At 46.8% G+C, this 16,557-nt stretch overlaps 1 protein-coding gene across 1 annotated transcript in view; it reads left to right on the plus strand.

The window, feature by feature from the left end:
• The window catches only part of LOC141085373 (basal cell adhesion molecule-like), a 36,852-nt gene that overhangs the window by 11,414 nt on the left and 8,881 nt on the right, over window positions 1–16,557 (plus strand). Inside the window, exon 3 of the mRNA XM_073570670.1 lies at window positions 14,895–15,096. Within this exon, the coding sequence (XP_073426771.1) occupies window positions 14,895–15,096 (202 nt within the window). The remainder of the gene's footprint in view (window positions 1–14,894; window positions 15,097–16,557) is intronic.

The following is a 16,557-nucleotide window of genomic DNA, read 5'->3' on the forward strand; positions in this document are numbered from 1 at the left end:
TAATCTCCTCTCCCCTTTGCACTGGATCCACAGCAGAACCCGGGCTGGGCTGGGCAACGGGGCTTATTATACAGCCAGCTGACCCTGCTGCTGACTTAGGGGTACAGGAAGGGGGCGCATATACGTGGCTTACCGATTCGTGCAGCTTTGGCTTGGTGGTTCTCTTTGCCTTCTTCTTCTGGCCCCCAGCTGCCTCCTCCGGGAAATCGTCACCGAGATGGAAGTTTTGAAGACACACCGGGGACTCCAGGAGCTTTATCTCCATTAGCGCCCCTTTCTGGCCGCAGTTGTCACTGTCCTCCCCAGAGCCAGCAGAACTGCGACCAGATGACAGTGTCGCCTGTCCTGCAGGGAGCTTGCTGCATTTGGCCTGCGAGTGACTTTGCAGGCCACCAGGTGGGGCTTTCTGCTGGTCATCATCATGATCATCCACCTGGCTTTCAGGCTGCAGCCCCATCTGCCTTTGCTCTCTGTTGTCAGCCATTTATCTAAATCTGTCTTCATTTATTATTTTTTCCTTGAAGGGACCACTCTTTTCTCTTAGGAAGGTTTTCCCCACCTCCAGCTCATTAATTCCAAGCTTTAGTTTCTTTACCTCCGCCTGGAGCTGATTCTTCCTCGGCTTTGAGTCACCTGCAGCTTTGGCGCTTGTGCAGCGCAGCTCCTCCCGGAGCCTCCTGATGGTCTTACTCGCCTCTTCATACTCATGGAGGTGGCTCATGACCCGGGAGCCATAGGTGGACACAGACTCCTTGGGTCACTGCAGCCCTCAGCCTTCCTCAGTGAGGTCAGCCTCACCTCTGTGAGCACTCAGCTTTCCTCCGGAAGAATCGCCATCTTGCACGATGCTAGCAGGCTTCTCCATGTTGGAAGCCTTGCGGCTTCTCTGGGGTTTTGCAGACTTGGGGGGAGTAGGAGCCACATTGCTGAGACTCCTGGTGGAGCGTCTCATCCCCGAGTCCTCTCATGTGCAGGCCGGTTGCTGGTTTCTTCTTCCCAACGCCAGCCTGGTCCGGGACACAGAAGCATGGGACTTGGCTCCTTCACTCATTCCAGGAAGCCCACTCCCTCCCTGGGTAGGAGAGATAGCAGGTACCCGGGTGGAGAGATGGTGTTTCTCAGGAGCTCAGGAGCACACAGCAGGATCAGCAGCGAACACACCCTCAATTAGCACAGCGAGCAACAGCTGAACAGAGCTGCACTCACTATTCTGCTGGTGCAGTCACTGTGTACATACAGTACATTACTGATCCTGTACTGATCCTGAGTTACATCCTGTATTATACTCCAGAGCTGCACTCACTATTCTGCTGGTGCAGTCACTGTGTACATAAATTACATTACTGATCCTGAGTTACATCCTGTATTATACCCCAGAGCTGCACTCACTATTCTGCTGGTGCAATCACTGTGTACATACAGTACATTACTGATCCTGTACTGATCCTGAGTTCCATCCTGTATTATACCCCAGAGCTGCACTCACTATTCTGCTGGTGCAATCACTGTGTACATACAGTACATTACTGATCCTGTACTGATCCTGAGTTACATCCTGTATTATACTCCAGAGCTGCACTCACTATTCTGGTGCAGTCACATACATTACATTACATTACATTACTGATCCTGAGTTACATCCTTTATTATACTCCTGAGCTGCACTTACTAGAGGACTCTGATTATCATGCGCTTCTGTCCAGACAGAGCTACATGTGTCATGATATGAGCACAGGCAAAAGAAGACAAGTGTAAAACCATAGACTGATATTGGAGAGGTTAGGTTTTGTCAGCAGCACAGAGTGCTTCAGGAAATGAATATTCTGATCCTGTGGTCTAGCCACACTGTGGTGTTTGTGTTGTCGGTGCTAGTGTAGCGTTACTTTATGTTCTTGGTTCTCAGACGACGTCACGTGTTTTGTGTTTGCACAGTATCTATGAGCAGCGTCAGGCTGCAGGCTCCATACCGGAAGATGGGGGTAGTATTACACAAGACAGCTGTATGGTACATCATCATTATAGCTGTGTAGCATCCTGGGGGACGGAATATTTGTGGTAATGCACTTCACTCTCAGAAATAATGCCGCCATACCTATTACTTGGTCTATTAATACGACGCCTCCACATTATGTGCAGGTCACGTGTTGTACTGCATCATGGGGGACGTGCAGCATGCTGGTATACATGAGATTACACCATGGCGTTGCTGCAGTCGTATTACATTGCATAATCCGGCACTGATTTTGAGCACAGTCTGGCGATATGACAGGAGAAAGAACTGATAAGTGGTAACAGCAGATTTTAGGTTTGAGACCCTCCAGTCAATTCACACCGTTTGAAACTCATTAGGGAAGTGGATAGGACCAGCCCTCGCTCTCTCGGGCCCTATAGGTGATCGATCGGATTGAGATCTGGGGAATTTGGAGGCAAGTCATCTCTTAGATCGTTGTCATGTTCCTCCATTCCTCACCATTCATTATCTGCTGAATGAAGCTCTGTCTTTAGGGATCCCTCTGTACATACCAGTTTCACCCTTACATGACAATATTAGGAGGGTGCCACATCCATGTGATGTCAGGACCTGAGTTTTCCAGCAACGCATCGTCCCATCACACTGCCTCCGCCGGCTTCTTCCCATAGTGCCATCTTTTCCTCGAGTAAGTGCTTCACACGCACTCGGCTGTCCACATGATGGAAGCTGCATTCATCAGACCTTGTCCATTGTAGGTGCTTTCTGCAATGGACAGGGGTCAGCATGGGTACCCTAACTGATCTCCAGCTGCACCGCCACATATATCACAAGCTGCGATGCTCTGTGTTCCTGACACCTTTCTAACATAGCTGCAATACTTTTTGTGTTGTGGCACCTTTCTATCATGACTGCAATATTCTTTGTGTTCTGGCTCCTATTTATCCTAGCTGTGCTGCTCTGCATTTCCTGCCTCCTTTCTATCATAGCTGCAATGCTTTGTGTGTCCAGAGCCCTTTCTATTATAGCTGTAATGCTGTGTGTGTCCATACCCTTTTCTATCATAGCTGCGATACTCTGGGTTCAGACCCCTTTCTATCATAGCTGTGATGCTCTGTGTGTCCTGACACCTTTCTGTCATGGCTGCAATGCTCTGTCTCCTGTCCCCTTTCTGTCATGGCTGCAATGCTCTGTCTCCTGTCCCCTTTCTGTCATGGCTGCAATGCTCTGTCTACTGTCCCCTTTCTATCATAGCTGCGATGCTCTGTGTTCAGACTCCTTTCTATCATAGCTGCAATACTCTGTGTGTCCATACTCCTTTCTATCATAGCTGTGATGCTCTGTGTCCTGAACCCTTTTTATTATAGCTGTGATGCTGTTACGGTGGCGGAACACGCTTAAAAAAAATATAAATAAAGCATGTTCGCTCCTGGGGTCCACCGTGCGGCAGATGTAATAGCCGCTGCTGAAAAGGCAGAGCACCAGGACGGTAATGTGCACAGAGAAGGACTGCACCTGATGCACAAAAGCAAGCTCTGTTGGAACTCACAGAGCTGCACACAAGAACACAAACACAAAAACGCTGAGTCTGTATATACTGCACAGATAATCAGCGGCACACGTGCGGTAGCCAGAGATTGGGGTAGTTAGAGACGTCACTACCACCAAATGGACTTACCGTGACTGGACGTGTGCACGGAGTCTCAACTGCGGATGCCCAAAACGGCTGCAAGCGCAATTAGCAGGCGCAATGCAAGACGTTGGCTGCTGTAAAAGGTGGAGCTTGAGCGCGCTGGCGCTAGCGCACACACTGGCTGTATCCCAATCACTCACACATTCGTATTATCAGAGGGAAGGGGTTTCTTAATAAGTCATTCACCAGTCCAAGCATCCATCACCAAACACACAGGAGCAAGTATGGAAAATACTAGCGCATGGCATAGCGGCCATGCGCACTTTTTATAGCGTACGGGACCTGCCGGAAATCTACAGAGCCCCGAGCATAACCAATCAAATCAGGAGCAGGACCTGAGCACCTGACTCCTGAACTCCAATGAGAGCTAGTCCCGTGAACATGCTCAGAAGCAGGGAAAAAGGACTTAGCCTCTGGAGACAAATGTGAGAATCTGGGTTGCTGCATATGCATAGAATGACCCAGATTCCTAACAGATGCTTTGCGTCCAGATCTCTTGCTATCATAACCTCGATGCACTGTCTCCAGACACCTTTCTATCATAGCTGCAGTGCTCTGTCTCCTGACCCCATTACATCATAGCAGCAATCCACTGTATGTCCAGACCACTTTCTATCATAGCTGCGATGTCGTTTGTGTTCAGACCCCTATCGTAGCTGCAATGCTCTGTGTGTCCAGACCCATACAATCATAGAATGGTAGAGTTGGAAGGAACCTCCTGGGTCATCTGATCCAACCCCCTGCTCAAAGCAGGTTTCACTAAATCATCCCAGATGTCTGTCCAGCCTCTGTTTGAAGAGTTCTATTGGAGGAGAACTCCCCACTTCTCGTGGCAGCCTGTTCCACTTATTGATCACCCTCACTGTCAAAAAGTTTTTTCTAATATCTAATCTGTGTCTCCTCCCATTCAGTTTCTTCTCACTGCTTCTAGTCTTTTCTTGTGCAAATGAGAATAAAGATGATCCTTCTACAATGTGACAGCCCTTGAGATATTTTTTGACAGCTATTATGTCTCCTCTTAGACTTTTTTTGCAAGCTAAACATTCCCAAATCCTGCAACCGTTCCTCATAGGCCATGGTTTGCAGATCGGTCACCATTCTAGTCGCTCTTCTCTGAACTTGCTCCAGTTTGTTGATGTCTTTTTTAAAATGTGGTGCCGAAAACTGGACACAGTATTCCAAATGAGGTCTGACGAAAGAGGAGTAGAGGGGGATAATGACTTCATGTGATCTAGACTGTATGCTTCTGTTAATACATCCCAGAATTGTATTTTCCTTTTTTTGCTGCTGCATCACACTGTTGACTCATGTTTAGTTTATGATCTATTAGTATACCCAAGTCTTTTTCACATGTGCTGTTGCTGAGCCCTATTCCTCCCATTCTCTATATGCTTTTTTCATTTGTATTGCCCAGATGTAGTACTTTGCATTTTTCCCTGTTAAAAGCCATTCTGTTAGTTACTGACCACTGTTCCAGTTTATTTATATCTTTTTGAATCCTCTCTCTTCTTTAGTATTAGCTATCCCTCCTATCTTTGTATCGTCAGCAAATTTAATCAATGTACCCTCAATTCCTTCATCTAAACCATTGATAACGATATTGAACAATACAGGGCCCAGGACAGAGCCCTGTGGTACCCTACTTGAGATATTCTTCCAACTGGATGTGCAGCAATTTACGACCACTCTTTGGGTCCGATCACTAAGCCAGTTATGAATCCACCTAACAGTTGCCTTGTCCATTCCATACTTAGTCATTTTTTCAAAAGGATGGTGTGAGATACTTTGTCAAATGCTTTGCTGAAGTCAAGATATACTGTATCTACAGCATTTCCCTGATCCACCCAGTCAGTGATTCTGTCATAGAAGGAAATTAAGTTAGTCTGACATGACTTATTAGTTACAGACCCATGCTGACTCTGGTTAATCACTTCATTCTTATCCAGGTATGTACATACATGTTGTTTAATAATTTGTTCAAAGATCTTTCCTGGTATAGAAGTCAGACTCGCTGGCTATAGTTCCCTGGGTCCACCTTCTCTCCCTTTTTGAAGATAAGAACAACATTTGCTCTTCTCCAGTCTTCTGGGACATCTCCTGATCTCCATGAATTCTCAAAGATTATGGAGAGTGCTTCAAAAATTTCTTCTGCTATCTCCTTCAGTACTCTGGGGTGTAATTCATCTGGACCTGGAGACTTGAATTCATTTATGTTAGCTAAGTATTCCCTCACTATTTTTCTGTTTATAGATATCCTGGATTCTTCTATTCCTTTAATAGGACAGTGAAGATCAGTTGATGTTACTTTTCCTTTCTGAGAGAAAACAGATGCAAAATAGGAATTTAAAAGTTCGGCCTTCTCAACATCCTTTCTTACCATTTCATCATTTTCATCTTGTAAAAATCCTATAGCATCTTTGACTTTTTTGTTTTACTTTTGACATATCCCCAAAATCCTTTTTTATTGCTTTTCATGTCTCTTGCAAGCCTTAATTCATTGTCAGCTTTAACTAATCTAATGCGTCCCCTGCTAGTTCTACAGACAGCATTAAATTCTTCTTTAGTATGCCTCCCTCTTTTCATTTGATAAACATTTCTTTCTTCCTTTTTAGCATATGTTTAAGTTCTTTGTTCATCCATCCTGGTTTCCTTAAATGCTTCCTATTCTTCCCTGTTTTTGGAATTGTTAACGATTTTGCTTTGAGAATCTCATTTTTCAAAATTTCTCATCCTTCCCGGACAGGATATCCAGCCATTGGATCTAACCTTGAAGTCTGAGTCTTCACAGGTCTTCCTCCTCTAGTTATCCAAAATTCTAAAATAGCATGGTTGCTACATCCTAGGGTCTCAGCCACTCTTACCTCCTCAACCATTTCCTCCCTGTTTATAAGGATTAGATCAAAGGTAGCAGATCCCCTTGTTTTCTCCCCTACCTTTTAAAAGATAAAGTTGTCAGCAAGAGAGGATAAGAATTTGTTTGACCTGTAGTTGTAGGTAATTCACTCCGTGATCCAGAAATGCAAATCTTTGCTGATGGCACCATCGACTTAGCCAGTTATTCACCTGTACAATCTTATTCCACCTCCTCGTTCCATAGCCATCCACTGGATGGATGGAAGAGAAGACCACCTGCGCTCCTAGTTCTTTCACTTCCTTACCTACCGTATATACTCGTGTATAAGCCAACCCCCCCTAATTTTGCCACAAAAGCTTATTGACTCGCGTATAAGCCTTGGGTGGAAAATGCAACAGCTACTGGTAAATTTCAAAAATAAAAATAGATACCAATAAAAGTAAAATTAATTGAGACATCAGTAGGTTAAATGTTTTTGAATAGCCATATTGAATCAGGAGCCCCATATAATGCTCCATGCAGTTCATAATGGGCCCCATAAGATGCCCCATATAATTCTGCACAAAGGTTAATAATGGCCCCATAAGATGCTCCATAGAATAATATGCCCCATATGCTGCTCCATAAAATGTTCCATAGAAAAGGCCCCATAAGATGCTTCATAGATTATGCCCCATATGCTGCCCCATAAGATGCTCCATAGAATATGCCTCCATAAGATGCTCCATTGAATATGCCCCCATATGCTGCCTCCATAAGATGCTCCATTGAATATCCCCCCATATGCTGCCCCATAAAATGCTCCACTGAATATGCCCCCATATGCTGCCCCCATGAGATGCTCCACTGAATATTCCCCCATAAGATGCTCCATTGAATATGCCCCTATAAGATGCTCCATTGAATATGCCCCTATATGCTGCCCCCATAAGATGATTCCCCCATAAGATGCTCCACTGAATATGCCCCCATATGCTGCCCCCATAAGATGCTCCATTGAATATACCCCCATATGCTGCCCCCATGAGATGCTCCATTGACTATGCCCCATAAGATGCTCCACTGAATATGCCCCCATATGCTGCTCCGATAAGATGCTCCATTGAATATGCCCCTATATGCTGCCACCATAAGATGCTCCACTGAATATGCCCCCATATGCTGCTCCCATAAGATGCTCCATTGAATATGCCCCTATATGCTGCCCCCATAAGATGCTCCATTGAGTATGATTCCATATGCTTCCCCCATAAGATGCGCCACTGAATATGCCCCTATATGCTGCCCCCATAAGATGCTCCATTGAATATGCCCCTATATGCTGCCCCATAAGATGCTATATTGAGTATGCCTCTGTAAGATGCTCCATTAAATATGCCCTCATATGCTGCACCCATAAGATGCTCCATTAAATATGCCCCCATATGCTGCCCCCATAAGATGCTCCATTGAATATGCCCCCATATGCTGCCCCCATAAGATGCTCCATTGAATATCTCCCCCTATGCTGCCACATAAGATGCTCCATTGAATATGCCCCCATAAGATGCTCCACTGAATATGCCCCCATATGCTGCCCCCATAAGATGCTCCATTAAATATGCCCCCATATGCTACCCCCATAAGATGCTCCATTGAATATGCCCCCATAAAATGCCTCATAGATTATGCCCCCATATATTGCTGCTGCGGCTACTGCAGGTATTAAAAAAAAAAAAAGACATACCTTTCATCGCTAGGGGCCAGGTGCCGGTGTGCTGAGCAGGCGGAGACCCCGGCGCGCTATAGGGGACAGGTGTCGCCACTGGCTCAGGACCTGGACCTAAGATATTCACCTGTCCTGGTTCCAACACTGCTCGCCGCTGTCTGCCCGCCGGGTCCCTCTGTCAGTGACGTCAGGCAGAGGGCGCGCACTGACTTTGTCATTGCGCCCTCTGCTGTCTGAACTTCACTGACAGAGGGACCCGGCGGGCAGACAGCGGCGAGCAGTGTTGGAACCAGGACAGGTGAATATAGCATATACATACCTTCCCCTGGCACGTCTCTGCAGCCCCGTTCTCCCACTGTCTTCCTGTCTTCCTTCCTTCAGCGGTCACGTGGTACCGCACATTAAAGTCATAAATATGCGCATATTGTTGACTTTAATGAGCGGTACCATGTGACTGCTGTAGGAAGGAAAGGAGACCATGAGACAAGCAGGGGGGCTACAGAGACCACGCCAGGGGGGGGGGGTCAGTATGATGTGACACCCCCTACTCCCCCTCCCCCACCTACCCCCTGGTTTATGACTTGCGTATAAGAAAAGCCCAAGAAAATGGGCTGAAAATCTCGGCTTATACACGAGTATATACGGTAAGTTTTCAAAGCCACTGCAGATTGTTTCCAGGTCATTTCTTGTGGTGTCATTTGTCCCCACATGTATTAGCAGGAATGCGTGGTCGTCTGAAGAGTCCTGATATCCTGTCAGACACATCTTTAATTTTTGCACCTGGAAGACAGCACATTTCTCTTGAGGTTATATCCGGTCTCCAACATTTTTCTTTCTCCATCCAGGAGGACTCTGAGGGCGTACAAGGTTGTTCTTTGTTCTCCTGTGTGAGAGCCTGGTACTGGTTCCTGAGAAGTATGGGTGCTGACTGCCTACAGATCCTCCTGCTTCTCTGGGTAACATGTTTCCATTCCTCTGTTTCTTCAGGTGCACTTTGAATTTCTTCTCTTTCTGTAACATGAAGAGATAATTCTGCTCTGTCTAAGAACTCTTCCCCTTCCTTAATGATCTTCAATGTAGCTAACCTCTCGTTAGATTTTGCAACTTTTCCTCCAACAGGTACACAAGCTTGCATTTCTGGCATGTGAAGTTTGGCTTTTCCACTGATAAGTCTGTGAACATGTAGCAAGAAATGCAGCTCACCAAATGGCTCCTGGCCTCTTCCATATTCTTACTGTTATTGATATATTATCATATCATAGCTGTGATGCTCTTTGTGTCCAGGCCTCTATCATAACTGCAATGCTCTGTGAGTCCAGATACCTTTCTATCCTAGCTGCAATGCGCTGTGTGTCCAGACCTCTATCATAGCAGCCATGCTCTGTGTGTCCTGATATCTTATCCTAGCTGCGATGCTCTGTATGTCCTGACCCTTTACTATCATAGCTGTGAAGCTCTGGATGTCCTGACATCTTTCTATCATAGCTATAATGTGTTTGCCGGGAGCACTCCATGGGACGGGACAGGCCTCATGCCGGGAGCACCCCATGGGACTTGGAGATCTTCTGACCCACTCATTTAGACATCACAGTTTGGGCCTTGGATTCACTCCGCTCCTTCCGCTTGCTCGGATTTCCTGCTTCCAGCCCATCAGTCTATTGTGGCTGATCGGAGGACGCAGCAACATGTAGGAGGATCTAACACCCCTGTGTTCTGTGACCTTGTCGAGCAGTAATCCACTGATCTCTCCTTATACTCCCACTCAGAGGACACAACCGCGGCGATGCCTCTTCCTCCCGTCATCTCTTGTCTTCCCAAATCTGTCACCTTAAAAAAATAAAATAAATTATTTTATTAGAAATGTTTGTTTTCCACTAAACAAAGAGAGAACAGAAAGTTAGACTTGTAAAATGAAAAGTAAATACGATTACGGCGGTGAGCAGGTCTCGCTTGGCGGCTCCGTCTTCTTTCCGCTCTGATTGGGCTTCAGAATGCCGGCGCTTGTTTGTTTATGCCGCGCTTCATGTGATGGATGCTGTAAAAGCTGCTTACAGGGGAAATGTGAGCACTTAGGAGAGCGGCATGCACGACGTGCGGGTAGACTTCATCTTCTGACGGGAGCAGAGGACACTGGTGATGTGGGAGGGCTGTGGACCCTGCAAATTTTCCCTCCGTCCACATTCATTTTCCCAGAAAGGATTGTCGATCTTCATCTTGTCCTGATAGCGGCTGAAGAGCTCGCGGCTCAGCAGATCTGGAAGCAATCAGTCTTCATTGGGGCAGGATGTGCAGCACTCACCTGGAATCAGACTGGTCCCTGGGCCGTCCAAGAGACACGACCACCCGGAAATAAACTCTCAGTATGGAGGGCTGCGTAGTGGAACATTATGTCTACCCACAAATACTGACCCGCAACGGTGCTGAAGTTCTCCCATGATCAGCATTACATTCCTATCCCCACCATAATCTGTGTGTTCTTCTGCGCCATTGTCCACTATCGATGGTGTCAGGGTGCCCCCTCGTAGTAATCATTGTGCCCTTCCCACCATTGTTTTTGTCACCCTGTCTTCCCCACTGTCATGAGCCTCAAAGTGGCTTTTCCATCGATACTTGCTGTCAGGTCAGACCTTCCCCATTATAGTCTGTGTCAGAGTGCCCCTTCCTGCCATAGTTGGCATCAAGATAAGATACCCTTAGTCTTTGTCATGGCATGCCCTTCCTCTCTGCTATAGTTGGTGTCAGGGGGGCACCGTTCCTCTCCACTATAGTTGTTGTCAGGGTGCGCCATCCATCCTCTCTGCTATAGTTGGTGTCGGGGGGCTCCCTTCCTCTCTGCTGTAGTTGGTGTCAGGGGGCTGTCCTTCCTCTCTGCTATAGTTGGTGTCGGGGCGCCCTTCCTCTCCGCTATAGTTGTTGTCAGGGAGGCACCCGTCGTCTCCACTATATTTGGTATCAGTGCGCTCCTTCCTTCCTCTCTGCTACAGTTGGTGTCAGGGCACACCATCCTTCCTCTCCGCCATAGTTTGTGACGGGGCGCCCTTCCTCTCTCCGTTGGTGTTAGGGGACGTCCTTCCTCTCTGCTATAGTTGGTGTCATGGGACGCCCTTCGTCTCCGCTATATTTGGTGTCAGGGCGCGCCATCCTTCCTCTCTGCTATAGTTGGTGTCAGGGCACACCGTCCTTCCTCTCCGCTATAGTTTGTGACGGGGCGCCCTTCCTCTCCGCTATAGTTTGTGTCAGGGTGCCCTTCCTTTCTGTTGGTGTTAGGGGGCGTCCTTCCTCTCTGCTACAGTTGGTGTCAGTGGACGCCCTTCCTCTCTGCTATAGTTGGTGTCAGGGGGAGCCCTTCCTCTTCGCTATAGTTGGTGTCGGGAAACCCTTCCTCTCTGCTATAGTTGGTGTCAGGGGGAGCCCTTCCTCTTTGCTATAGTTGGTGTCGGGGAACCCTTCCTCTCTGCTATAGTTGGTGTCTGGGAACCCTTCCTCTCTGCTATAGTTTGTGTCAGGGTGCCCTTCCTCTCTTGGTGTTAGGGAACGTCCTTCCTCTCTGCTACAGTTGGTGTCAGGGGACGTCCTTCCTCTCTGCTATAGTTGGTGTCAGGGGGAACCCTTCCTCTTCGCTATAGTTGGTGTCGGGAAACCCTTCCTCTCTGCTATAGTTGGTGTCTGGGAACCCTTCCTCTCCGCTATAGTTGGTGTCAAGTCGCCCTGCCTCTGCTATAGTTGATGTCAGGGTGCACGCTTCCTCTTTGCTATAGGTGGTGTCAGGGGTCGCCCTTCCTTTACTCTATAGCTGGTGTCCGGGCGCCCTTCCTCTCCTCTATAAGGGTGTGTTCACACGCTGCGGATTCTGCTGCGGATCCGCAGCAGTTTTGGTCCTGCAGATCCGCAGCAGTTTCTGCTACGGTGTACAGTACCATTATAATCAATGGAAAACAAAAACCGCAGTGCACATTGTGCGGAATTTTCCGCGCAGATTTGCTGCGGTTTCAAAATCGCAGCATGTGACTTCTTTGTGCAGAATCTGCTGCGGTTTTACACCTTCTCCATTGTACAGGTGTCAAACCACAGGCTAATCCGCAGATAAACATCAGCTCTTTTGACCTGCGGATTTTGCAAAATCCGAGCGGAAAATTCCGCAGCAGAATCCGCAGCGTGTGCACACACCCTTAGTGTCAGGGGCCGCGCTTCCTTCTTTTCTCTTTCCTCCATAGTTGGTATTAGGTGGTGCCATTACTCATCCCTCCGGGTTTCTCATCCGGCTTTTCCACCCTCTATATGGTTACGTAGCTTTGTATAGCTGACTGGCGTATGTATAAGTGGGTAGTGGGCCAGCCAGGGGTCCTGGAAAGCTGCTTCTCATCAATTCTGCAGCCCGTGAATCTAGATCCCTCCTGACTTCCCTCCTTTGTGGATTCCTTATGACTAGGGCCGTTGCAGAGCACGTTATCAGGCGTGGCACATGGCGCCTTTCTCTATCATTTATTCCAAAACCTCTCCTTATCTGGATGACATTTCACCCGGACAGGACGATGCCGCTGATACATCCGTGTTTATCACTTGCTCTTTCCTGCCGGCTCTCTGGATGTTCTCAGCGATGATCGCTGCAGCGTTATTACACCCTGTGATGTATTATACCAGTCTGTGCCATGATGTGTGATGTCTTTGCCACCCGATAGTGTCAGATCCTGAGCCTTATGTTTATCTACATATGTCCTCTGTAGTTTAAAGCTCCTGAGAATGAATTTAAAATATATACTGCAGAGCTGTATTCACAATTCTGCAACCTTCAAAGCTGTTATCTCCCAGTTTTCCAAATGTTGTTTTTCTAATCATTCTACATAAATCTAGAGATCTATACAGAAAAGTGATCGATATGAAGATTTAAATTAGGGCTTTTCAAAAGTTTGCCAGGAGGGACAAAAATAATCTATGAGTGACTCCACCAGCAGAATAGTGAGTGCAGCCCTGGAGTATAATACAGAATGTAACTAAGGATCAGTACAGGATCAGTAATGTAATGTATGTACACAGTGACTGCACCAGCAGAATAGTGAGTGCAGCTCTGGAGTATAATACAGAATGTAACTCAGGATCAGTACAGGATCAGTAATGTAATGTATGTACACAGTGACTGCACCAGCAGAATAGCGAGTGCAGCTCTGGAGTATAATACAGAATGTAACTCAGGATCAGTACAGGATCAGTAATGTAATGTATGTACACAGTGACTGCACCAGCAGAATAGTGAGTGCAGCACTGGAGTATAATACAGGATGTAACTCAGGATCAGTACAGGATCAGTAATGTATGTACACAGTGACTGCACCAGCAGAATAGTGAGTGCAGCTCTGGAGTATAATACAGGATGTAACTCAGGATCAGTACAGGATCAGTAATGTAATGTATGTACACAGTGACTGCACCAGCAGAATAGTGAGTGCAGCTCTGGAGTATAATACAGGATGTAACTCAGGATCAGTAATGTTATGTATGTACACAGTGACTGCACCAGCAGTGTAGAATCGTCTGTCTGATCCTCATGATCTGGAGTGGTGGCCATATAGGTCACTACTATGTGCAGAAAAGGTGAAATAAAGTTTTCTGAAGATTGTTTTGGTCACAGTTTGTATTCTTGGGACTGTGCACTCCTTGCTACAATGTTTGTACTGCAGCCTGTATCCCACAATATCATAACAGTAACTACAAAACCGGTCCGGTAACATTTCTGTTCTTTTCCATTATGGTGAACTTGCTCTGACTGCTTTCTCTTAACTCCTTCCTTGTCGTTGGTAAGTAATGTACTCAGACTGACCCATGGGATGTCAGAATAACAACCAGTTAGCAGAACAGTGAGTGCAGCTCTGGAGTGTAATACAAGATGTAACTCAGGATCAGTAATGTAATGTATGTACACAGTGACTGCACCAGCAGAATAGTGAGTGCAGCTCTGGGGTATAATACAGGATGTAACTCAGGATCAGTAAAGTAATGTATGTACATTGTGACTACACCAGCAGAATAGTGAGTGCAGCTCTGGGGTATGATACAGGATATAATGTATTTACACAGTGACTCCTTCCCCAGCTCTCTCTCTCTCGGGGTATCACTGCCCTGGATACATAATCTTGTAAACCAGAGCTCTTCCTTGTTCTGTTACTCTCAATGGGACACATTGATTTTGTTGATTAAAATGAAACCAGTGTCTGCCTCGGGGAAATCTCTGCTGAGAGCGTCATTCATAGAGGTGCTGTGGTATCGGCTGCCTGGTTTCGGGAAGAAGGTTCAAGGTAGTGACTTATTTCTTAATGCGATCCACAGTCACAGCACCCTCCACCATAAGCCTGTAGATTGCAGTTACGCATGCCGCTCTGACCTTCACATCCCTGATTTTCAGTATGCTTTCGTTTTTTGCAATTCCATGTATTACAATAGAAGGGGCCGGGGTGGACTGCTGTTCTCGTCATCCTTATCCTTCATGAATATAATGCCCAAACAGTGAAGACTGACACCTATAACCGGAGATGAAATGCTCATATTTCACATGGTCAGAATAGTTATATGATAATGGAGCCAACACTGAGGCCTTTGGTGCATTGGCACATGGCCATAAATCAGATTGTGTTGTTGCGGCCGCTGTATCCATGACATCTGTTCTTTATATCCCCAGTGGATGAAGACCTGGTTTCGTCTGGACGCCTCCCGCTACATGAGATGTTGGTATTTCAGCGTTAACATCAGTCGTAGTTCTGAGCGGCTGCTCATGCACCTGAGCGACGTTTCCGAGTGGCAGACCGGACCATACCGCTGTGTGAACACCGACAACCAGACCGGCGAAGAGGTGTCAGAACCGCTCAGTGTCAACGTGATCTGTAAGTTCCAAATTATTGACACTGAATAGAGCAAGTGAAGCTTACTGCAAGCAGAGGTGCTGCCTATAATAGTCGATGAGGTCCCGGCTTTTACTCTACGCCTAGCATTAGATATGGTGCTGCCTATAATAGTCGATGAGGTCTTAGCTTTTATTCTACACCTAGTATTGGATAGCTGATTAGTGATTGGCTGCACCCGAACATCCAGAGGTTTGCCCAACAGTTAAAAAAAAGTTTGGTTCAGGTACTAGAACAGCTCCCGGACCCAATTCCCTTGAATCGGGGGCCCAAACATTCAGTGTTTGCCACGCTGTCTTGCTCGGGACCCCCATTCAAGTGATTGGGATCCGGGTTCGGGTACTGTTCTAGTACCCAAACTTTTTTAACTGTTCAGCTGGACCACAACTACAAATGGTCAGAGAGCCGCGCGGCTTCCAATCTGAAATGACAGCGTGAGCCCACAACTGTGACCAGAGTTAAAAAGTTTAACTGATGCCAGTGACCAGAGGTATTTGGAGTAGTAGTCCCATCAGCCTACACCTGCTGCAGCAAATAGCTAGAGAAGGCGGCGGCTGATGGCAGTATTCAAAATAGCAGCTCGCAGCCGCCCAGAAAAGAGCATCTAGTAGATGCACCAATTCTGGCGCTTTGCCCGCTCTTCCCACGTGCCTTGTAGCGGCGGCAAATGGGGTTCATATTTATGGGGTTAATGTCACCTTTGTATTGCCAGGTGACATCAAGCCCTCGGTTTAGTAATGGAGAAGCTACTATAAAAGTTGTATGGGAAATGAAGACATAGCCAGAATAAAGTCCTTTATTTGAAATGCCAAAAATGTACTTTTCCTTTTTTGTTTATAAATAATAAACACAGTTATACTCCACTGAATCATTCGTCTTCTGTAAGAAAATAAAAATCAACCATATCCCTCACCTGTCGGTCGTTCTGTCCCATGACGTAGTCCATATGGGGGGATAAACAGTTTTCAACCTGGATGTTGCCAATATGCAACCGTCCAGGCTGAGAACCACTGGTGAGTGAGCTGCTGTGAGCGCAGCGTCAGCGACCGGTTGTGATGGCAGTGAGGTTACTGCCGGTAACTGAGGCTGTGTTCCCAGCAGTGCTGAACGGCCTTGACCTCGGTGGAATCACCAGTAGCACCGTGAGAAAAAGTGTCATGGTGCAGCGGCGAGTTCTCCCTGTGAGTTCTTTATTAGTAATCCGTGGGCTTGGTGTCACCTGACAACACAAAGGTAACATCAACCCCACTTGCCACCGCTACAGGGCAAGTGGGAAGAGCCGGTGAAAGTGCCAGAATTGGCACATACAGTGCCTACAAGTAGTATTCAACCCCCTGCAGATTTAGCAGGTTTGATAAGATGCAAATAAATTAGAGCCTTCAAACTTCACACAAGAGCAGGATTTATTAACAGATGCATAAATCTTATAAACCAAAAAGTTAT

This window comes from Dendrobates tinctorius, unplaced genomic scaffold, assembly GCF_039654945.1.
Source record: "Dendrobates tinctorius isolate UK_male_01 unplaced genomic scaffold, ASM3965494v1 ptg000028l, whole genome shotgun sequence".
In the NCBI taxonomy this organism is placed as follows: Eukaryota; Metazoa; Chordata; class Amphibia; order Anura; family Dendrobatidae; genus Dendrobates; species Dendrobates tinctorius.